This window comes from Pangasianodon hypophthalmus, chromosome 2, assembly GCF_027358585.1.
Source record: "Pangasianodon hypophthalmus isolate fPanHyp1 chromosome 2, fPanHyp1.pri, whole genome shotgun sequence".
Lineage (NCBI taxonomy): Eukaryota > Metazoa > Chordata > Actinopteri > Siluriformes > Pangasiidae > Pangasianodon > Pangasianodon hypophthalmus.
Genome location: NC_069711.1, coordinates 34,154,061 through 34,174,060, shown reverse-complemented (window position 1 = coordinate 34,174,060; position 20,000 = coordinate 34,154,061). Strand labels below are relative to the sequence as shown.

At 40.3% G+C, this 20,000-nt stretch overlaps 1 protein-coding gene across 11 annotated transcripts in view; it reads right to left on the bottom strand.

Moving 5' to 3' along the window:
• The window catches only part of rptor (regulatory associated protein of MTOR, complex 1), a 109,587-nt gene that overhangs the window by 15,431 nt on the left and 74,156 nt on the right, over positions 1-20,000 (bottom strand). For 6 of the 11 annotated variants that reach the window (XM_053228101.1, XM_053228103.1, XM_053228104.1 and 3 more), the window contains exons 22-29: positions 19,450-19,568; positions 16,783-16,886; positions 16,511-16,685; positions 16,152-16,262; positions 12,438-12,543; positions 7,545-7,659; positions 7,278-7,402; positions 5,950-6,051 (exon numbers count right to left, since the gene is read on the bottom strand). In XM_053228101.1, coding sequence (XP_053084076.1) covers positions 5,950-6,051; positions 7,278-7,402; positions 7,545-7,659; positions 12,438-12,543; positions 16,152-16,262; positions 16,511-16,685; positions 16,783-16,886; positions 19,450-19,568 — 957 coding nt within the window. Of the gene's footprint in view, positions 1-5,788; positions 5,855-5,949; positions 6,052-7,277; positions 7,403-7,544; positions 7,660-12,437; positions 12,544-16,151; positions 16,263-16,510; positions 16,686-16,782; positions 16,887-19,449; positions 19,569-20,000 lie in introns of all 11 variants that reach the window. The other 5 variants (XM_053228085.1, XM_053228111.1, XM_053228083.1 and 2 more) reach the window with 1 other exon arrangement.

The following is a 20,000-nucleotide window of genomic DNA, read 5'->3' as shown; positions in this document are numbered from 1 at the left end:
CTCTCCCTCCCTCTTTCTGTCTTTCTGTTTCTCTCTCTTTGTCTCTCTCTTGCCCCTGGAAACTTCTCCATGAATTTAAAACTAGTTCTCCTGAAAGCCTGCGGCTAGAGCTGCACACACGCCTGAGCGACTCTCTGTGTGTGTGTGTGTGTGTGTGTGAATACAGAATCCTGAACACGTGTGTTATTAATGCATAAATCACGACTTCTGGAGAAACTCTGCTACACACTGAGAGTGTAGAGGTCTGACCGCTGACACGGAGAACTTTTTTTTGCGATTTTTCTCCATTGTTTCTGCTTAATTTTATCGTATTTCATTTCCACCTGTTCTCCGACTTTCCCCTGACATGTGACAGCTGCTGAACCGCGAGAGTGAGGACTGACACCTGCTTCCTCCGACACACGCCAAGCCAGAAGAACAAGACACTATTTTTTCCCCTCACACTCTCAAGAGTTCACTGGAAAATTAAGGGACCTGAGCTTCCAAAAAAAGGTTCTTCAAGCGTGTGTTCAATAATTAAGGAGTCATAGTTTCCAGTAAAGGATTCTTTTGGTTTCATTTGATAATTAAACGTTTCTTAGATTCCAAAAAATTGTTCTTCTTCAAGCGAGTAATTAAGGGTTCTAATTTTCCAAACAATGGCTATTTAAGGGATCATTGAGATAATTAAGGCTTCCATAAAGAGCACTTTAAAAGTTCACTGAACAATTAAAGGATTCACAGCTTCCAAAAATGGTTCTTCAAGGGTTCACTGGATAATTAAGGGTCTGTAACTTCCAAACAAAATGGTTCTTCATGGGTTCTTTAAGGATTCATTGGATAATTAGGGGTTTATAGCTTTTACAAAAGGATTCTTCAAGGGTTCCTTGCATCATTAAGCATTCTTAGTCTCCAAAATGGCTCTAAAATGGTTCTTTAAGGAGTCACTGGAATATTAAAGGGTCATAGCTTTTAAAAAATAAAAGGGTCTTCAAGAGATCTTTAAGGGTTCAGTGGATACTCAAGAGTTCTTAGTTGACAAGAAATGGTTCTTCAAGGTTCCTTGGATAATTAAGAGTTCACAGCTTCTAAAAAAACTTCCTCTGAGGGCTCTTTAAGGTTTCATTATGTAAAGGTTGTTGGCTTCTAAAAAGTTTCTTCAGTGGTTCCTTGGATAATTAAGGGTTCATAGTATATAAAGAAATCGTTCTTCAAGAATTTATTGGATATGTAAGGCTTCTTAGCTTTCACAGTTGATTGGATAATAATATAAGCAATAATAATAATACATGAGTTATGTGGGTAGTAATATATATGGGTTTTAGTTTCCAAAAAAGGGTTCTTCAAAGTTTCTTTCCAGTTTAATTGGGTAGTTAAGAATTGTTGGCTTCTTCAGAGGTTCAGTGGGTAATTAAGGGTTCATAGTTTCCAAAACAAGGTTCTACTTGAATTATACTTCCATAATTTTATACTTGTCTGATTGAATGTATTTGGGCTAAAGGGTTACAAAAAGTGTGATTTTTGTGATTTTGTCATTCTGCTCCACACGAGTCGCTGCTAACTCCAGTCCTGCCTGGTTCATCTTCTTCCCATGTTCTGACACGCCTGAGTCATAAAGAACTCGGTAATTAACTGCTGAGGAAAAATTAGACAAAATTAGAGCGGGGAGAAGAAGACAGCGTGTCAGAATTCCCCAGCACTGTTAGTTTCACCTCCGTGCAGAGAGAGAGAGAGAGAGAGGGAGAGAGGAAGAGAGTTTAAAAATAAGTTCTGCTGGAATAAAATCAGCCGAGTCTCATGTCCCACTTCCATAAAGTCAAGTTACAAACACACTAAAAAGCAAACGAAATGCAGGAAAAGCTTCTGAGGAACCCAGCGCAGGACAGAGGTCGAGCATCCGTCAGGATTTTCTACAAATAAATAACGAACTCAATGCACATTAGGGACTGGTTAACGACTTTTCTGTGGAAGATCTACTGTGTGAATTTTTACTGTATCTTCCTGGCTGTGCCACTAGGTGGCGAGGTCGGGCCAAAACACCACCTGACACTACGCTTTTAACAATCTAAGCTAGCTAAAATTAGCACCTAGCTGACTGTTGCTTTGTATTTATAAACCGTCGTTAAGCTGGCTAGCTTCATTCAGCACTTCCTAGGGCCATGTTTTCTTCGCTAGCCACAGTACGAGACGCTCGCCACTACAATAACTTTTATTAATACTCTAGATCTCTCTCTTTAAATAACGACGAGTTCTTAGCTCGGATAAATCTGGACATGCCTCCTTACAGAGGCTGTCTTTCTGACTTGCACTGATTAATTGATTCCTTGATTCAGTTATTCCAATCAATGACTCTGTATCAATGACTCTCTAATTCACTGAATGACTCAGGGAATCATTCATTTATAAGTGATTCATTTATCAATTTATTTTATTTCCCTTACACTCTTACAAAAGGATATTTAAAGCAATTTCTGACACTGATTCTATTGATTTATTGATTCAGTGATTCACTTATGCCGTTTATGGAATCATTCATCTTTAACATTCGTCTTTAACAGTATTTGAAAGCAATTTCTGTCCAAATGATTCCCTGATTGGAATCAGTGAATCACTGAATCAAGGAATCAATTGAATCAGTGTCAGAAATTGCTTTAAATAACCTTTTGCAAGAGTGTAAGGGATTAAAGGACATAAATGAATCATTTATAAATGATTCACTGACTGGAATCTCAGAACCACTGAAGCAAGGAATCATTAATTTACAGATTGGAATCATTTGTTGTCATTTATTGTCAAACATCAAAACAGTAACCATATCAAGTTGAGTTAAACGTAAAAAAGATCAACAGTGAACGCTACTGAACTAGCAGCGAGACACGTCCTGCCCACGTATACACATTAAATAAAAAATTCCCAGAGAATACACACTGGATATTAAAAAAAATACACACATTAAAAGCGAGCAGAAGTGATTGTATTGTTGTCTGAGCTGTACTTTTAATAGGTAGAGTTTGTAAACTACCTTTGCTACTATACTCAACATTTTTGTCAATGTCAATACTTTATAGGCTTACTACTTAGTGCACAATACTACTTAGTGCACAATACTACTTAGTGCACATTAGGGCCTTTCGCACCGCTTTAGTTCCAGAACTAAATTTACGGTACTAAAGTACTGGGCGATTTTGCGTGAACTATTTCGCAGTACCGTTTAAAGGGCTGCATTCGCACCGACAGCGGGCACTAGGAAGTGACGTAAGCCGATCGACAGCGACGTCATTTGTGCGCGGCATTCAAAAACGGAAACAAAGAAGAACAACGTAAACAACCGGAGGATGGAGGACGCTGTGATCGGAGCTGTGTGTTTGTCGTGTCTCGCGTCCATCTATCGCTGTTCTCCATACTTGTGAAATAAGTCGACACTACAGTATGTTTACGCGGCGTTTTAAATCATGGCGGGTGAGGGCGTTTTCGTACGCGTTTGGCCAATCAACGTCTACTTACGTCACGGATAGTACCAGTTGTGCTGGTGAGACCCTGCTCCGGAGTAGGAGCTCATTTGGTTCTCGAAAAAGGCAGTCGGTACTAAAATCACACTCGGTTCCGGAGGTGCGAAAACGCCAAAAAGTGGGTAGTTCCACAACTAGTTCAGGTACTATGAAAAGGTTCCCGCGGTGCGAAAGGCCCTATTATGTGGTTTGTGACGCAACCTTGACCACTTTCTGAATGTTGTATTGATTTGTCTCCTTATTGGCTGAAAGAAAAAGGAGAACAGTGCTAATGGATTCACTGTGCTGTGTGTGTGTTAGTCATTAAGGAATGACAAAAACTTAACAGTGCGTCTTAGAGACATGTGTTTTGACAAAATATGTGGCATTGTAACGTTAAAAAAAATAGTGAAGAGGAAATTCTGACAGATTTCAGTTCCATGAGAGAGAACACAAAGAGCTAAAGACGGATCTGAACCAGTTTTTCACAACGCATTCTTAAATAACAAGCAACCGCCGAGGGTTCGTTAAGGGTTCAATGGAGACCTAAGAGTATCAAAATGGGTTTTTTTAAGGGTTCATCGGATGATTAATTGTTAAGAGCATCTAAAAAAGGTTCTTTGAGGGTTCTTTAAGGGCTCACTAAGGGTTTCTTTAAGGGTTCATTAGATAATTAAGGGTTTTTCACTTCTTAAAATGGCTCTTCAAGGGTTCCATGGATAATTTATGGCTCATAGCTTCTAAGTAAGGTTCTTCAAGACTTCTTTAAGGGTTCATCAGATAATTAAGGGTTCTTAGCTTTGGAAAAAGGGTTCTTCAAAGGTTCTAGAAGGGATCATTGATTAATTATGAGTTTTAACTTCCAAAAATTGACTCTTTCAGTGTCTAATCTGTAATTAAGAACTGCGGACTTCTACAAAAAGGTTCTGTAAATGTTCACTTGGTGACCACAGTTTCCAAAAGAAGGTTCTAATTGGATTCTACTTCCAGAAAACTTTTAGAAAATTGACAGAATGAGAAGTGTAGTGCGCTCCGACTCGAACACTAAACTCGTCAGCTAGTGTAGATTTAATTTTAGCGACGCTAAAAGAAGAGATTTCGGTGCGTTTTCTATCTATAGATGATCCAGATCAGAGTGATCAGACGTAATCGCTCAATATGTCAGTTATTTCACACAGCGCTTTTCACACAACGATGCGTGTTTAACAGGTCTGAGATCAGATTTATCCTGATAAGCAGGAATAAGTGACAGTTCTGAGATGTGTGTGTGTGTGTGTGTGTGTGCAATTCTCACGGTGACACTAATCACAGTAGCTGCTGCTTTATTACCCAGCTCTGTCAGGAACTACTGCGTGTGTGTGTGTGTGTGTGTGAGAGAGAGAGAGAGAGACACTGACTATAATTGGGTTCACTTGTGTGTCTCAGCCACCTGCGCTAGTAATGATGTTTAACGTCCAATTAAGTTAGAAAAAGATGACTGCACATCAGTCAGATTTTTTTGCAGAAATGACGAAACTGGCGAGAAAACTTTATTTTTAGTGGCGTTTGGTCTGAAGTCTTATATAATTTGTCAATATTCACCTGATTATATGACACACTGTTGAGCGATACGAGTAAAATATCATCTCTCTCTCTCTCTCTCTCTCTCTCTATATATATATATATATATATATATATATATATATTTTACACACCTTTTCACTCAGTGCAAAATAAACAAAATGGTGGAAGACATACATATAAACTGTAAGGAATAAAGAAGAAAACCTCACTCCCTCTTTTGTGTCATCTTTTCTAAATCGTAATCCTATTCTCCATGTGAAAAGGTTAATTTTGCGCCTCTAACTAAACAACGCTACAGAATTTTTACCGAAGACGTTCACGTTTTAAATGAATCAATGATGAAAAAGTAAAACCTGCCTCCTGTACACACACATTTCATTTCTCACAAGGTAGCACGCTGAATAGAACAATAAACTGAAAGCTAAATTTTGTAAAAAAATTTTTTTTTGGACATTTTAAATTGTAGGTTATATATATATAAAAAAAAAAAAAAAAAAAAAAAAAAAAAGCAGGATTTTAAAGCGGGAGCAACAAAAAAAAATACACAGAAGTGGTTAAGAAGAAGTTTAAAAAAAAAAAAAAAAAAAAAAGAAAACAAGGACACTTCTTTTCTGGTTTCTAAACACGACACAACGGCAACAAAACGCTGGACTTCTACAGTTCAAAAAAAAAAAAAGAAAAAAAAAAAAAGCAACAAAGCTACTTTTTTTAAAAAACAAAAAATTGATTATTGAGTAAATGTCCATCTGCTTCCATACCAGAGCAGCCGGGGTTCTCTCTAGAGTCCCGACTCACGCTGCAATTCCAAAACGCTTTTCCACACACTGACAGCATGGAGGGACGAGACGAGGCAAGATCAGCAAAAACAACGGGTCGTGAGTGTGTGTGTGTGTGTGAGTGTGTGTGTGTTTAAACAAACCTCGTGTGGTGGGCAGCATGTCTGAGAGACCCTGCCACGCCGTCACCATCTCGGGATTCCGCTGGTCCGCAAAGTTCTTCCAGATTCGTAACGCTCCGTCATCTGTGAGGTGCAGCAGAGAAAATACACACTCTGATAAATTATTACCAAAAACACATCAAAACATAAACAATAAAATAAAAGATAAACAGTAAAAGCATTATATTAAATACATAATAAATGTAAAAAAAATATACTACTACTACTACTACTAATTATAATAATAAATAACAAAAAAAAAAAAATTGAAAAAATATCCTGACACTAAAAATGAAAATTGAAGGGGAAAAAAATCTAAAAACAAATCTTAATGTAAAAAAATAATTTAAATCTTCACGCAAATAAATGAACACAAATTAAAAATGTTTAAAAAAAATTATCGTGAAAAAAAATTTCTGTATTCTCTTTTTCTTTCTCCCTATTTCTCATTCTGTTTCTCTCTTTCTGCCCCCTCACTCTCTCTCTTTCTCTCTCTCTCCTCATCTCTCTCTCTGTTTCTGTCTGTCTCTCTAACACCAAAGAAAGTTTATCTAAAACAGAAAAGATAAAAACAAAGTGGCCCAAGTCACAAACAAAAATGTAAAAAGTATGAAGGAGTAATGTCCTCAGACTAAAATATCTATAATTAAAAAAAAACAAACAAACAATTTTTAAACCTCAATTTAAAAAAAGGTTAAGTAAAAAAGTTAAACTAATAAGGCAAAAAAAATACATTTAAAGCTTCATGTAAGTAAGTCAACACACTTTTAAAACTTACGATGGACAAAAGATTAATTTAAAAACAAAGTACATCCAGAAAAAAAACAAAGTAGCCCAAGATAACACAAATTAAAATTTTAAAAAGTTTAGGAATAAAGTCCTGACACAAAAAAAAAAAAATCTATAATCTAAAACAATTAAAAAAAAACTCAATTAAAAAATGTCAAGACAAATATAAAAACTAAAAAAAAAAACAAAGGAAAAAGTTATCCTGACACTAATTTTAATTTTACTTACTTTAATTTTACTTAATTTTACTAAAGTAACATTAAAAACAAAAATTAAGGCGCAAAAAAAATGCAAATTGCCTAAAATTTTAAAAGTAAGAGTGACAAATAGTTTTAAAAAAATTCAAAAGAAAACACAATAACAAGCAAAATAATCCAAAGACGGAACAGCGATAAATGCAGATGTGAGTTTACAGAATGAATTTAAACAGCATTATAATGTGTGATTATATCATTACGTTCACTATAACTACACTGGCCTGAGTGTTGCTTAGCAACAGTTTGATTGACAGGTGAACTGACCAGTGGCGGTGAGGAGGAGGGAGCAGTCGTGTCCGTTCAGGTACTCCATGGCTGTGATGCGAGTGTATCGAGGATTCCCGTTATAGAAATAATCCAACCTCTCGCCTTTCTCCCAGTCCCAGAAACTACATCACACACGCGCGCGCACACACACACACACACACACACACACACACACACACACACACACACACACACATAACTTTAAGCATATAAGAAAATAAAACGTAATGAAGTTAAGAGCAGTGAATAAACAGGTTCCTGCACCAGATGGAGTCTTTATCTGCGACGGCGATGCAGGGGTTAAACGGGTGAAACTTCACCACTGAAGGCACTCCGGGGTTCCTGTTAATGAAGATCTGATCGTCCAATCGGGTGATTCCTAGACAAAGGGGGCGGGACAAAGAGGACTGTCAATCAAATAGTTCAGTACAGGTGTTGATCCGTGTCACAGCTGAGTTAGATCACATTTAATAACAATTTTATCTGTCTTTCTCTCTCTCTCTCTCAGCCTGTCTCTCTCTCTCTCTCTCAGCCTGTCTCTCTCTCTCTCTCTCAGCCTGTCTGTCTGTCTCTCACCATATCTGTCTGTCTGTCTGTCTCTCTCTCTCTCTCTCTCACCATATCTCTCTCTCTCTCTCGGCCTGTCTGTCTGTCTGTCTCTCTCTCTCTCAGCCTGTCTGTCTGTCTGTCTGTCTCTCACCATATCTGTCTGTCTGTCTGTCTCTCTCTCTCTCTCTCTCTCTCACCATATCTCTCTCTCTCTCTCAGCCTGTCTGTCTGTCTGTCTCTCTCTCTCTCAGCCTGTCTGTCTGTCTGTCTGTCTCTCACCATATCTGTCTGTCTCTCTCTCTCTCTCTCTCTCTCTCTCTCACCATATCTCTCTCTCTCTCTCAGCCTGTCTGTCTGTCTGTCTGTCTCTCACCATATCTGTCTGTCTGTCTGTCTCTCTCTCTCTCTCTCTCTCTCACCATATCTCTCTCTCTCTCTCTCTCAGCCTGTCTGTCTCTCTCTCTCTCAGCCTGTCTGTCTGTCTGTCTCTCACCATATCTCTCTCTCTCTCTCTCAGCCTGTCTGTCTGTCTCTCACCATATCTGTCAGTTTCTCTCATTTTCTGTCTCTCTCTCACCATATCTCTCTCTCTCTCTCTCTCTCTCAGCCTGTCTATCTCTCACTATATCTATCTATCTATCTATCTATCTATCTATCTATCTATCTCTCACTTTCTGTCTGTCTGTCTCTCTCTCTCTCTCTCAGCCTGTCTGTCTATCTCTCACTATATCTATCTATCTCTCATTTTCTGTCTCTCTCTCTCACCATATCGAGCTCTCTCTCTCTCTCTCTCTCTCTCAGCTTGTCTATCTCTCACTATATCTATCTATCTATCTCTCACTTTCTGTCTGTCTCTCTCTCTCTCTCGCTCTCTCTCTCAGCCTGTCTGTCTATATCTCACTATATCTATCTCTCTCTCTCTCTCAGCCTGTCTGTCTATCTCTCACTATATCTATCTCTCATTTTCTGTCTCTCTCTCTCTCTCAGCCTGTCTGTCTATCTCTCACTATATCTATCTATCTCTCATTTTCTGTCTCTCTCTCTCTCTCAGCCCGTCTGTCTGTCTCTCACTATATCTATCTATCTCTCTCTCTCTCTCTCAGCCCGTCTGTCTGTCTCTCACTATATCTATCTCTCTCTCTCTCTCTCAGCCTGTCTATCTATCTCTCACTATATCTATCTATCTCTCTCTCTCTCTCAGCCCGTCTGTCTGTCTCTCACTATATCTATCTATTTCTCTCTCTCTCAGCCTGTCTGTCTGTCTCTCACTATATCTATCTCTCTCTCTCAGCCTGTCTGTCTATCTCTCACTATATCTATCTCTCTCTCTCTCTCTCAGCCTGTCTGTCTATCTCTCACTATATCTATCTATCTCTCTCTCTCTCTCAGCCTGTCTGTCTGTCTCTCACTATATCTATCTATCTATCTCTCTCTCTCTCTCTCAGCCTGTCTGTCTGTCTCTCACTATATCTATCTATCTCTCATTTTCTGTCTCTCTCTCTCAGCCTGTCTATATCTATCTATCTATCTATCTATCTATCTATCTATCATTTTCTGTCTCTCTCTCTCTCAGCCTGTCTGTCTATCTCTCACTATATCTGTCTCTTGGTCTCTCCTTCCCTTTCTGTCGGTCTCTCTGTGTGTGAGTCTATCTCTTTCTGTCTGTCTCTCACTCTCTCTCTCTTTTTGTCCATTTCTATTTTCTATTTTTCCTTCCCTGTCTATATCTCGACCTGTCTTTCTTTTTCATGCACGCTCTCTCTCTCTCTCTCTCTCTCTCTCTCTCACACACACACACACACACACACAGGGAATGAGGTCAGTCCAGTCCATGTTTTTTTCAGAGAGCGAGGGATGAAACAGAGATGATTTCTGTGAAGAAGGGAAAAGACGCATGTGTGTAACGGGAGCCTCCGCTCTGACATCACCAGCTGTGTGTGTGTGTGTGTGTGTGTATGTGTGTGTATGTGTGTGTGTTAGCCATTCTGTTTGAAACTGTGCTGCCTTCAGAAGGGAAACCCGACAGCTTGCAGCCTTTGAAGCTTCTGACTTACTAACACACACACACACACACACACACACACACACACACACACACACACGCACCCGCTTTTTCCCCTTGTGTGGTGTAACAGTGTGTATTGCATAATGTTGTTAGTTGTGTACCTCTCTGTGTAATGTGTGTGGTTGTGTACTAGTCTGTGTTATGTGTGTGTAGTTGTGTACCTCTTTGTGAAATGTGTGTGTGTGTGTAGTTGTGTACCTCTCTGTGTAATATGTGTGTGTGTACCCCTCTGTGTAATGTGTGTGTGTAGTTGTGTACCTCTCTGTGTAATGTGTGTGCATGTGTGTGTAGATGTGTACCTCTCTGTGTAATAAGTGTAATGTGTGTGTGTGTAGTTGTGTACCTCTCTGTGTAATGTGTGTGCATGTGTGTAGATGTGTACCTCTCTGTGTAATAAGTGTAATGTGTGTGTGTGTAGTTGTGTACCTCTCTGTGTAATATGTGTGTAATGTGTGTGTGTGTGTGTGTGTGGTTGTGTACCTCTCTGTGTGATGTGTGTAATGTGTGTGTGTATGTAGTTGTGTACCTCTCTGTGTGATATGTGTGTAATATGTGTGTAATGTGTGTGTGTGTAGTTGTGTACCTCTCTGTGTAATGTGTGTGCATGTGTGTGTAGATGTGTACCTCTCTGTGTAATGTGTGCGTGTAGTTGTGTACCTCTCTGTGTAATATGTGTGTAATGTGTGTGTGTGTGTGTGTGTGTGGTTGTGTACCTCTCTGTGTGATGTGTGTAATGTGTGTGTGTGTGTGTATGTAGTTGTGTACCTCTCTGTGTAATGTGTGTGCATGTGTGTGTAGATGTGTACCTCTCTGTGTAATGTGTGCGTGTAGTTGTGTACCTCTCTGTGTGATATGTGTGTAATGTGTGTGTGTGTGTGTGTGTGGTTGTGTACCTCTCTGTGTGATGTGTGTAATGTGTGTGTGTGTGTATGTAGTTGTGTACCTCTCTGTGTGATATGTGTGTAATATGTGTGTAATGTGTGTGTGTGTAGTTGTGTACCTCTCTGTGTAATGTGTGTGCATGTGTGTGTAGATGTGTACCTCTCTGTGTAATAAGTGTAATGTGTGTGTGTGTAGTTGTGTACCTCTCTGTGTAATGTGTGCGTGTAGTTGTGTACCTCTCTGTGTAATATGTGTGTAATGTGTGTGTGTGTGTGTGTGTGGTTGTGTACCTCTCTGTGTGATATGTGTGTAATGTGTGTGTGTGTATGTAGTTGTGTACCTCTCTGTGTGATATGTGTGTAATATGTGTGTAATGTGTGTGTGTAGTTGTGTACCTCTCTGTGTGATGTGTGTAATGTGTGTGTGTGTAGTTGTGTACCTCTCTGTGTGATGTGTGTAATGTGTGTGTGTGTATGTAGTTGTGTACCTCTCTGTGTGATATGTGTGTAATATGTGTGTAATGTGTGTGTGTAGTTGTGTACCTCTCTGTGTGATATGTGTGTAATATGTGTGTAATGTGTGTGTGTGTAGTTGTGTACCTCTCTGTGTAATGTGTGTGCATGTGTGTGTAGATGTGTACCTCTCTGTGTAATAAGTGTAATGTGTGTGTGTGTAGTTGTGTACCTCTCTGTGTAATGTGTGCGTGTAGTTGTGTACCTCTCTGTGTAATATGTGTGTAATGTGTGTGTGTGTGTGTGTGTGGTTGTGTACCTCTCTGTGTGATGTGTGTAATGTGTGTGTGTGTATGTAGTTGTGTACCTCTCTGTGTGATATGTGTGTAATATGTGTGTAATGTGTGTGTGTAGTTGTGTACCTCTCTGTGTGATATGTGTGTAATATGTGTGTGTGTAGTTGTGTACCTCTCTGTGTGATGTGTGTAATGTGTGTGTATGTAGTTGTGTACCTCTCTGTGTGATATGTGTGTAATATGTGTGTAATGTGTGTGTGTAGTTGTGTACCTCTCTGTGTGATATGTGTGTAATATGTGTGTAATGTGTGTGTGTGTAGTTGTGTACCTCTCTGTGTGATGTGTGTGTGTGTGTGGGGTTGTGTACCTCTCTGTGTGATATGTGTGTGTGTGTGTGTGGGGGGGGGGGTTGTGTACCTCTCTGTATGATAAGTGTGTAATGTGTGTTTGTGTGTGTGCCTCTCTGCGTGATGTGTGTGTGTGTGTGTAGTTGTGTACCTCTCTGTGTGATGTGTGTGTGTGTGTAGTTGTGTACCTCTCTGTGTGATGTGTGTGTGTGTGTGGTTGTGTACCTCTCTGTGTGATGTGTGTGTGTGTGTGGGGTTGTGTACCTCTCTGTGTGATATGTGTGTGTGTGTGTGTGTGTGGTTGTGTACCTCTCTGCGTGATGTGTGTGTGTAGTTGTGTACCTCTCTGTGTGATGTGTGTGTGTGTGTGTGGTTGTGTACCTCTCTGCGTGATGTGTGTGTGTGTGTGTGTAGTTGTGTACCTCTCTGTGTGATATGTGTGTAATGTGTGTGTGTGTGTGTGTGTGTGTGTGTGTGTGTGGGGTTGTGTACCTCTCTGTGTGATATGTGTGTAATGTGTGTAATGTGTGTAATGTGTGTGTGTGTGTGTGTGTGTGGTTGTGTACCTCTCTGTGTGATACGCTGGCTCTGTCGGCGCACTCCGGCGTTCCTCAGGAACCTCCACTCTCTCTCCTTCCTCACCTGACTCTCCACGTCGTGCTCCTCCGGGATCTGGGTGGAGCAATAATTATGATGTAATAAAGTGACAAATCCACCTGATTGGCTATGAGTTTTTGGCCACGCCCACAAGAGACAACAGTAGCAGTTTATCCTATTTTTTTCTATCTCTGTTTGTCTCTTGTTGCATGAAATTAATGAGCCAAGTAAAAAGAGCAAATCCCTGAGTACAAACACACACACACACACACACACACACACATACACACACACACACACACACACACACACACAACCTATGAGATTGAGTTTGGCAGTTTCACTCAAGCAAAAGCAATCATGTTGAGGTGTTTTGTGTTTACTCTTAGACGAACACACACACACACACACACTCAACAGCTGCAGTATAACTGTGAGATTGAGTTTGATGGCTTCACTTGAGCAAACGAAGACGAGCCGAGACTTTTTTTTTTTGCTCGGCTGAAAAGCCTGAAGGTGAAAATGGATCCAAAATTGAGGAAAGAAAAGTTGCCATAGCAACAGAAGAAAGGGGAACGGCCATGTGATTGGGAATATCCAAGACATACAGTACTAAGCTAATGCGCTTAACATCATGATGTCATGCTAACTGACACACTCAATGAAGTTAAACTGTTAACAAGGACCCCTGTTCCCAAGACTACGTATACTCCCAGGACTTCCAATATTCGTAGAATTCCTAGTATGATTCCAGAGTATTCTATGTTCCCAGGACTCTGTATATCGCCAGGGTACTCTATATTCCCAGGACCTCCAATATCCCTAGCACTCCCTATCATTCCAGAGTGCCCAGTGTCTCCAGGACCCATTAAATTCCTGGGACCCCCACTGTTCCCAGGACTCCCTGTATTCTTAGGAATCCCTATATTCCCAGGATCCCATGTCACCAGAATGCCCCATGTTCCTAGGACCCTCCCCCATGTTCTAAAAGTGCCCTGTTTTTCCAGAGAGCTCTATGTTCTGAGGACTTACTATGCTCCCCAACAGTCAGAGTGTTCCATGTTCCCAGGACTCTGTATATCTCCAGGACACCCTATATTCCCAGGACTTCCAATATTCCCAGGACTTCCAATATTCCCAGCACTCCCTATAGTCCCAGAATGCCTTATGTTATCATGACCCTCTATGTTCCCAGAGTGGCCAGTGTCACCAGGACCAATTATGTTCCTGGAACCCCTAATGTTCCCCGGACTCTCTGTATTCGTAGGAATCCCTATATTCCAAGGATCCCATGTCACCAGAGTTCCCAATGTTCCTAGGACCTCCCCAACCCCCTCAAAAAATAATGTTACAATAGTGCCCTATTTTCCCCAAACCCCTATGTTCCCAGGAGCTAATATGTTCCCAGGAATCTGTATATCACCAGGACACACTACGTTCCCAGGACTTCCAATATTCCCAGCACTCCCTATAGTCCCAGAATGCCTAATGTTCTCATGACCCTCTATGTTCTCAGAGTGGCCAGCGTCACCAGGACCAGTTATGTTCCCAGGAACCTAATGTTCCCAGGACTCTCTATATTATAGGAATCCCTATTTTCCCAGGATCCCAAGTCACCAGAGTGCTCCATGTTCCTAAGACCCTCCCCCTTGTTCTAAAAAAGTGCCCTATTTTTCCAGAGAGCCCCACGTTCCCCAACACACAAAATGTGTTCTATATTCCCAAAACCCCTGTGTTCCCAGGAATATGTTCTCACACTGAAAATCTCTAGAAAACAACCCTCGATTCAATTCAGTTTTATTTGAAGCGCTTTTAACAAAGGACATTGTCACAAAGCGGCTTTACAGAAATATATAAACTCAGGATATAAATTTTAAATGTATGAATTTATCCCTAATGAGTGAGTCAGAGGTGACGGTGGGGAGGAAAAACTTCCTGAGACGATACGAGGAAGAAACCTTGAGAGGAACCAGAGTCAGAAGGAAACCCATCCTCATCTGGGTGCAACGGATAGTGCGATTATAAATAAATCCCTAATATACCTGTGTACTATATTCACAAATAGTGCAATTGTGAAGTCTATTTTGTTGAAGTTATCAATCGTTCATTGATGGAGACTTGAGTGCAAAACTGTTCGTATCAGTTGAAGTCCAAAGTCATCTTCATGGGTTCTAAGTGGTACCATCCACAGTAATCTCATCTCATCTCAACCCTACGTTCTCAGGGCCCTTCCAAGCACCTTTCATTTCCTAACGGTCCTACAGCAAACACTGTTATTTTCAGAAGTAAACTGTAACGAATTTTAATAAATATGTAAATTACATTTGCACAGAAATTAACTTCACCTTGCCAAGCATTAATCCGCACGTCGCAACAATGTTTTCTCTGATCCGCAAAAAAAAAAAAGTGACTGATATAAAAAGATGTTTTGTACGGGAGCTGAAGCAGATCTGATTTCCCCCGTAGAAAAAAAGAAAGCTGCAGTGAGAAGATCTTCTTCTGCAAAGCCCGAGATGAGTTTATCTCCCAGCAAAGCGACGGAGATCACTCAATATTTCACAAAGAGCGAGCAAGAGAGTGGGTGAAGGTTTGAGTGATAATGAAAGTCAAGCTCTCCTTTCTCTCTCGCCAGCTTTTTTTTTTTTAATTCTCACCCACTTTTTATTCTCTCTTTACTCCTTCCCAGTCTCTCACACACTTAGTCTTTCTACATTAATAATAAAACTGCAGCTCTGCCTCTCAGTTATAGCGGCACTAGCATTCTGCTTTCAGAAAACGTGCGGAAAATAACGTCCTGAAACGATTTACTGCATATAATTATACGTTAACAACCAACACTGTACCTGTGATTAGCTTTGAGAATAAGGCTTTAATGGTATACAATATTAACACTTCCTAAGTAATTAAAAAAAAACACATTAAATTTACAAAAGGTACAAGAAAAGGTACAGTTTAGTACCCTTTATATCTGAAAATACTGTTCAGTTTAGTGAAGCAATCAAAAAAATCTGCAAATAGCGACATTTAATACGACGTGTCATATTTTATTAAATAAAAATCGCAATCGATGGAAAATTGCTGTAGTTTAAGAGGAAAAAAACATTTCAGGGTGTGCTGTTATAGTAAAATAATCAACAACAGAGTGGTGTGATGAAGCGGAGTTACAGCAACTACACCGAAGTTGATTATTTTCCTTTAACAGCACGTCCTGAAGAGTGTCATTTGTATTATACAATTACGAATATGATCAATTTGAGAATTATAATTTTTTATTTATTAAAGAATCACACGTCATACTTTTTATACGTTTATAGTTACATTTAATGTTGTGGTACGTCCGTGAAACAAGTTAGTTCCTGTTCTTCTTAAAGTTAATAAGATATAAATAAATAAATAAAAAAAACAAAAAAATCTCAAAGCTGCAGCTTTACCTCTGATACTGGAGACTCCTTCCATAAATGTAACATCAACTATTAAACATGTTTTTAAAGATCTGTTTATGCGGCGCGTCCGCTGTACACGTCCCTGCGAGTGAGCTGTTACTATAGAAACAATAACGTATTAGAATGTGTGCATTAACATAAACCTGCGCTACTGTCAGACCTGCTGTTATAGAAAATTAATCAACACCTGCTGACCAATCAGGGGTGTGTGTGTGTGTGTGTGTGTGTGTGTTTATGAACCTTCATGACAGGTTGTGCAAAGTATTTGGCGCTCCAGTCACACAGTCCGGTCTGCAGCGTCACACTGATGAAGTTCCTGTGAGCGGGAGTCTCGTCCCCATCCTCTGCCATCTTACACACAAAAACACACACACACACACACACACACACACACACACAAAAAGATAGGTGAAAAAAAAAGGATGAAAGAGAGACAGAAGAAGAGAGACAGACAGAGAAACACATACAAAAAGAAATAGAGAAGGTGCGTAAATTAAATAAATTAATTTAAATAAATGAATATTTAAAGTAAACGTATTTCAAAACACTGTAATATGATAATTTGGCTGAATAAAATATAACAGTAGGCGGAGTCATACCTGGTCAGGTCCCTTGTCGAACATTTTGCGTGTTCGTGAGAATTGGTGTGAGTGGGGCGGAGCCTGAGAGCCCAGAGTGGGCGTGTACGGGGGGCGAGTGGGCGGGGCTTGTGGTGGCTTCGGCACATCGTTGGTCAGGCTGGAACTGGACACGCCCGGGATGGGCGGAGACCCGCTGTGAAGAGACAGAGGGCAGTTAGAGGAGGTGGGTGTGTGTGTGTGTGTGTGTGTGTGGGTGTGTGTGTATGTGTGTGTGTGTGTGTGTGTCTTACCCAGCTTGGTGTATGAGTGTTCCCTTGCTGGTTGGACTGGCGGGTGCTGATTGGGTGAGAGAACCCGAGTCCAGAATCTTTTGCGGCCGAGCGTTCATTGTAGCCTGCACACACACACACACACACACATGCACACACACACACACACACACACACACACGCACAATATCAATGCAGAGGTAATAAATCTCATACAGCCGTGTTACACTTCGTCCCTGCATATATTTCAGTGTTTAATTCCATCATTGGGGTATAACTACATTCTCTCACACACACACTCTCTCTCTCTCACACACACTCTCTCTCTCACACACACACACCTCTGACTCATCGGCAATGACGTCGATGTGATAAATCTGATAAAGCAGAGTGAAATGAAGGACAGGTAGGACACCTGGATCATGTCTCGTCCAATCTTGTGTCTCTCACACACACACACCTGCGTTCAGTCTCGCTAATGTAACACACACAGACAGACACACACACACACACCAACCAATCACACTGATCTGACACAGAAAAGCTGGAGAAAAGATGTTTCCACACCCGATGACACGCCTTCACAGTCTGTCTAAATCCAGTTATGAGTCTCTCTCTCACACACACACACACACACACACACACACACACACACAAGTACACACTCACGCACCCACACACACAAGTACACACTCACACCTCACCGCCGCAGTGCCACACACTCCAAACTGGCATTAGCATAGAAATCCCATTAACCGGCTTCTCCAGCTGCGTGTGTGTCTGTCTCTGTGTGTGTGTGTGTGTGTGTGTGTGTGTATGGTTTATCAGAAAAATGAAAACTTTAAAATGAACATAATTAGAGAGAAAAAGCCTCTGAGTATGAGATGAAGTATGACATCAGAGGGAGAGGGAGAGAGAGAGAGAAAGAGAAACAGTGAGAGAAGAAAGAGAAACAGAGAGAGAGAGAGAGCGAAAAACAGAGAGAGAGCATGAAAAAAGAGAGAAACATTGAGAGAGAGCAAGGAACAGAGAGAGAGAGAGAAACAGTGAGAGAAGAAAGAGAAACAGAGAGAGAGAGAGAGAAACACTGAGAGAGAGTGAAAAACAGAGAGAGAGAGCATGAAAAAAAGAGAGAAACATTGAGAGAGAGCAAGGAACGGAGCGAGAGAGAGAGAGGGAAAGAGAGCATAAAACAGAGAGAGAGAAAGATTGAGAGAGAGAGAGAGAGAGAAAGAGAAACAGTGAGAGAAGAAAGAGAAACAGAGAGAGAGAGAGAGAGAAACATTGAGAGAGAGCAAGCAACAGAGAGAGAGAGAGAAAGAGAGCATGAAACAGAGAGAGAGAGAAACACTGTGAGAGAGAGAGAGAGAGAGAGAGCATGAACAAGAGAAAGAGATAAGAGGAATGAATAAGTAATTGGGGTGCAATAGAAAGACTGAAAGACAGAGCAATGAGAGATGAAAAGAGAGACGGAGCGACAACTGCATGAACAGAGTGAGAAAAAGTACAAATCTAAAATGAAAATAGAAACAGAGAAGAAAAGAGAGTGAGACAGAAAAATAAACAAAATGAGAAAGAAGGAAAAAAGACAGAAGATGGAGAAAAGAGTGAGAGAGAAAGATATAAAAGAGAACAAGGATAAAGAAAAGGTGAAAAGAGAGAAGAAAAGAGTGAGACAGAGAGAGAGAACAAGGAGAAAGAGAATAAGGAAAAGGAGACAAGATGGAGAAAAGAGTGAGAAGATGGAGAAAGATAGACAGGAGAGAAAGAGAAGAACGAGAAGCAAGTGAGAGAACGATAGGAAAAAAGAGAAGAAAGAGAAGAGAAAGCATAAGACAGAAAGAGAGACTGAAAAGAAAAAGGAGAAAAGCAAATGAGACAGTGGGATAGAAGAAGGAGAAAAGAAGAGAAGAGAATAAGAAAGTGAGCCAGATGAAGAAAGAAAGGAGAAAGAAAGCGAAAAAACAGAGTGAGAAAGAGAAGGAGACAGAAAGAGATATGGAGAAAGAAAAGAAGGAGAAAAGAGAGTGAGACAGAGGCAGTGAGAGAGAGAGAGAAAAAGAGAGAGACAGAAAGGGAAAGAGGGGAAGAGAGTAAGACAGTGAAACAGAATGATGAACAAAAAGAGAAAAGAGAATCAAACAGAGAAACAGAAGAAGGAGAAAAGAGAGAAGGAGAAAGAAGGAGAAGAGAGAGTGAGACAGGATGAGACAAATATGACAAGAACCAAGAAAGCAAAAGAAAAGAAAGACAAAAGGAGAAAGAAGGAGAAGAGAGAGAGAGAGAGAGAGAGAGAGAGAAAACAAAGAGAAGGAGACTAGAGAGTGAGACAGAAAGAGACAAAGAGAATGGGAGACAAAGGAGAGAGGGTAGGAAAAAAGAGAGGAGAAAAAAGAATGAGACAGAATGAGTGAGTGAGAGAGAGAGAGATAGAAAGGATGACTAAACGACTAAAAGAGAGGAAGAATATTATGAAGAGTGGTAGTTGGGTGGTTAGAGTTGTGCTCAGGGACCCGGGAGGTTGTTGGTTCTAATCCCATAGACTTATAAACATGTTATAACAGAAGAATAACCTCTCTGTGAAATGTGAAATACTACACTGTACTTTACTGAAATAAATCTGTTCCAGTCGGAGAGGTCGTGACCCAGAGGAAGTAAATTAGAACAGGAGGAAGTGACATCGTGTACCTTATAGGCAATGCTGTTCAGCACCTTCATGGCCAAATCAGACACCTCCGGGAACGGATCAGCCGCCAGGTGTAATAACACACGCCAGATCTGTGTGTACACGCTGTTAAAGGACACACCTGCAGAGAGAAAGAGAGAGAGAGAGAGAGAGAGAGAGAGGGAGAGAGAGAAAGAGGGAGAGAGAGGGAGAATCTAAGTGAACGTCTGTATCAGTATCAGTGTCAGGAATATAATGCTGTCTGCTAAATAAAATCACTGTAACATTATAATCTAATATAAGCAAGAAAAGAAAAAAGAAAAAATCTGCTGAAAAAAGAAAGAAAGGAAAGAAAGGAAATTAAAAAAGAAAAGAATAATAATGAAGGAAAAAAGAACTGAAAAGAAAAGGATAGAAGTGAAAAGAAAAGAAAAATGAGAACAAAAGAAAATAAAAAAGAAATTAAAAGAAAATGTAAATTAAAATAAATAATAAAAAATAAACAATAAAGCAACAGCGCATGAGCAACACAGCTGTAGTACTGAATATCAGTGCGGCTGGGATTCGCTGTAGG